Below are 2,637 nucleotides of genomic sequence, written 5' to 3' on the forward strand. Positions count from 1 at the left end.
CTTTGATCAGTTCCAACGTTTCAGGGACTGTTTTGTGAAAACCAGAAAAGTCAGGCCCACCAAGTGTCCATGTGCTCACTCTGGATACAGAGGGAGGCAGTGACTTCAGGGTTGGGGTTGGGACACCTGAGAGCTTCCTCTGTCTGCAGCACCAAATGGGCAGTCAGTGGGCCTGATTTTAGTAGAGATCAGGCCCCTGGAGGGGGCAAAAAAATAGGATATATATATATCTTAGAACTGGAAGGGACCCTGAAAAGTCATTGAGTCCAGCCCCCTGCCTTCACTAGCAGGACCAAATACTGATTTTTGCCCCAGATCCCTAAGTGGCCCCCTCAAGGATTGAGCTCACAATCTTGGGTTTAGCAGGCCAATGCTCAAACCACTGAGCTATCCCACCCGCTCCAGCCAGCCCTCCTGCCAAGGGACCTCTCACCCCCCCAGTTAGATCCCTGCTGCCCCTATTCCAGCCAGTCCCCCTCACTCCCACTCCAGGCAGCTCCTGCCCCATCTCTGCCACCAGCTCCTCCAGTCAGGCCTCTCTCATCCGCTCTGGCCAGCCCCCTCCTCTCCCCCCCCCCGTTAGGCCCCTCGCCCACCACTGCTGTATCTTGAGTGATCAAAAGGGCTGGTCGGGGGCCTGGAGTGAAGCAAGGGGCCCAGCTGGGTGGCCAGCTTGGCCTATGTAAGAAACAAGGCGTGCAGCTTGCTGGAAGTACTCATGTTACCCACAGACACTGACAGGATTATTACTGAGTTATTATAACAATGCTACTGGCCGGTATTATTGTTAAACACTGCCCAGATTCGGAGGCTCCCATCTGTTTCCCATTTTGGTGCCTCAGGGTTTCATACAGGGAAACAGTCCATCACATTTCTCTGTGCTCAGAATAACAGAGCCCATTTCGGGCTTTCAAGGGCTGCTCTCTGCTGGCCATATCTGGGGCAGTGCCTGGGTGTGTCAAAGGCCTAAAGGAGTCTGGGGGACCGTGCTGACTCGCAGAGCTGGGGCAGGGTGATCAGTGCCCTGTGGCTGACAGAGGAAGGGCTCCAGCAGGCCTGGTTCTGGAATCCCAACGGGTGGGCCCTGCGGCACTGAACTGAAGCAGCTGGGCTCTGCCAAGTAGGATCTGCAGAGTGGGGCTAGAAATTCACAGCAGCGACCCTGGAGCGGCAGGTCCTGGAGAGCTGCGCTCTGCACAAGTGCTGTGGCCACATGTCAGATGTGCCTGAGAACCCTGCCGCTGAGCCACAGCATCATAATGGTCCCTTCTGACCTTAAAGTCTATGAGTCTATGAGCATCCCTCTGGGCTGGCTCCAAGAAAGGGGGCTGGTGACTCTCACGGCTGGGGTGTCTGCTCTGCTGAGGCTGGGTTTGCTGTTTCCATGGTCACGCCCGGAGCTGGTAGACTAGTGACTGTCTCCCTAGAAAAGGGCTGGATCAATTAGATCAGGATTGGATCAATTTCCACGATGATGACCCTGGCTCCAAAGTTTCTCAAGGATTGAGCACAACCTTTGCCAACATCACCGTAGCCTGCCACGACGGCCACTTTCCCAGCAATCATGACATCCGTGGCATGTTTAATGCCATCGATAAGGGACGCTCGGCAACTATAAAGGTTATCAAGTTTACTCTTGGTGACAGAATCATTGACGTTGATGGCTGGCACTTTCAGGTTCCCATTGGCTTTCATCTTATACAGGTTGTGAACCCCGGTAGTCGTCTCCTCCGAGATTCCTTTAATTCCTTTCAGGAGCTGTGGGTGTTTGGTATGAACCAGGTTGGTGAGGTCCCCACCGTCATCTAAAATCATGTTCAACGGCTGCCCATCCGTGAAATAGAGGGTCTGCTCGATGCACCGCAAGTATTCCTCGGCGGTCTCCCCGTTCCAGGCAAACACAGGAATACCGGCTTTAGCAATGGCGGCAGCAGCAGCATGGTCCTGAGTGGAGAAAATGTTGCAGCTTGACCATGTACCATGGGCATGGTGAGGACAACTAACTGTGTTCACTAACTGCACCCAACATGCCAGGCCCAGCTCCATACACACAGCAGCTGTGGCTGGGCTCGGGCAGCTTCGAAAACAGAGGACAGTGTGAGCCCCACTCGAGGGCTCATGCGTTGTGTAAAGATATATCACCCTATTCCTGTACACTACATACTCCACCCCCTTAGGGTACAAGGGCCTTGAAAAGTTCCATCTGTCTTACTGTCAGATCCACAGTCACTGAATATACAACATATTGGGGAGCGAGGGATAGCTCAGTGGTTTGAGCATTGGCCTGCTAAACCCAGGGTTGTGAGTTCAATCCTTGAGGGAGCCACTTAGGGATCTGGGGCAAAACCAGTATTTGGTCCTGCTAGTGAGGGCAGGGGACTGGACTCCATGACCTTTCAGGGTCCCTTCCAGTTCTATGAGATAGGTATATCTCCATATATATTATATTATAACGTGCTACACATTCAGTCCAGGAGGTAACATCTCAAAGGCATTCCAGCAGCATCTGGGCTAGCTTCTGTTCTTCCTGTTATAGCGTCAAGGTCACTTGTAGCAGCAGGGCCAGGAGACACGCTGGCACTACCACCAGGCATTGTCAGCAGCTGGAGAGCGGCTTGGTATTTTCAAGAGGTAGGG

At 53.3% G+C, this 2,637-nt stretch overlaps 1 protein-coding gene across 1 annotated transcript; it reads right to left on the reverse strand.

Annotated features, from left to right (window-relative positions):
- Nucleotides 1–1,443: 1,443 nt before the first annotated feature.
- Nucleotides 1,444–2,046, reverse strand: LOC112118088 (adenosylhomocysteinase B-like). The gene has a single exon (XM_024216285.1). It carries the CDS (start codon nucleotides 2,044–2,046, stop codon nucleotides 1,444–1,446), a length of 603 nt encoding a protein of 200 aa, XP_024072053.1.
- Nucleotides 2,047–2,637: the final 591 nt, after the last annotated feature.

This window comes from Terrapene carolina, unplaced genomic scaffold, assembly GCF_002925995.2.
Source record: "Terrapene carolina triunguis isolate 2854851 unplaced genomic scaffold, T_m_triunguis-2.0 Scaffold951, whole genome shotgun sequence".
In the NCBI taxonomy this organism is placed as follows: domain Eukaryota; kingdom Metazoa; phylum Chordata; order Testudines; family Emydidae; genus Terrapene; species Terrapene triunguis.

Excerpts from the sequence above, each read along its gene's own strand:
- LOC112118088 (XM_024216285.1), bottom strand. The coding sequence starts at position 2,046 with ATGGAGCTGGGCCTGGCATGTTGGGTGCAGTTAGTGAACACAGTTAGT.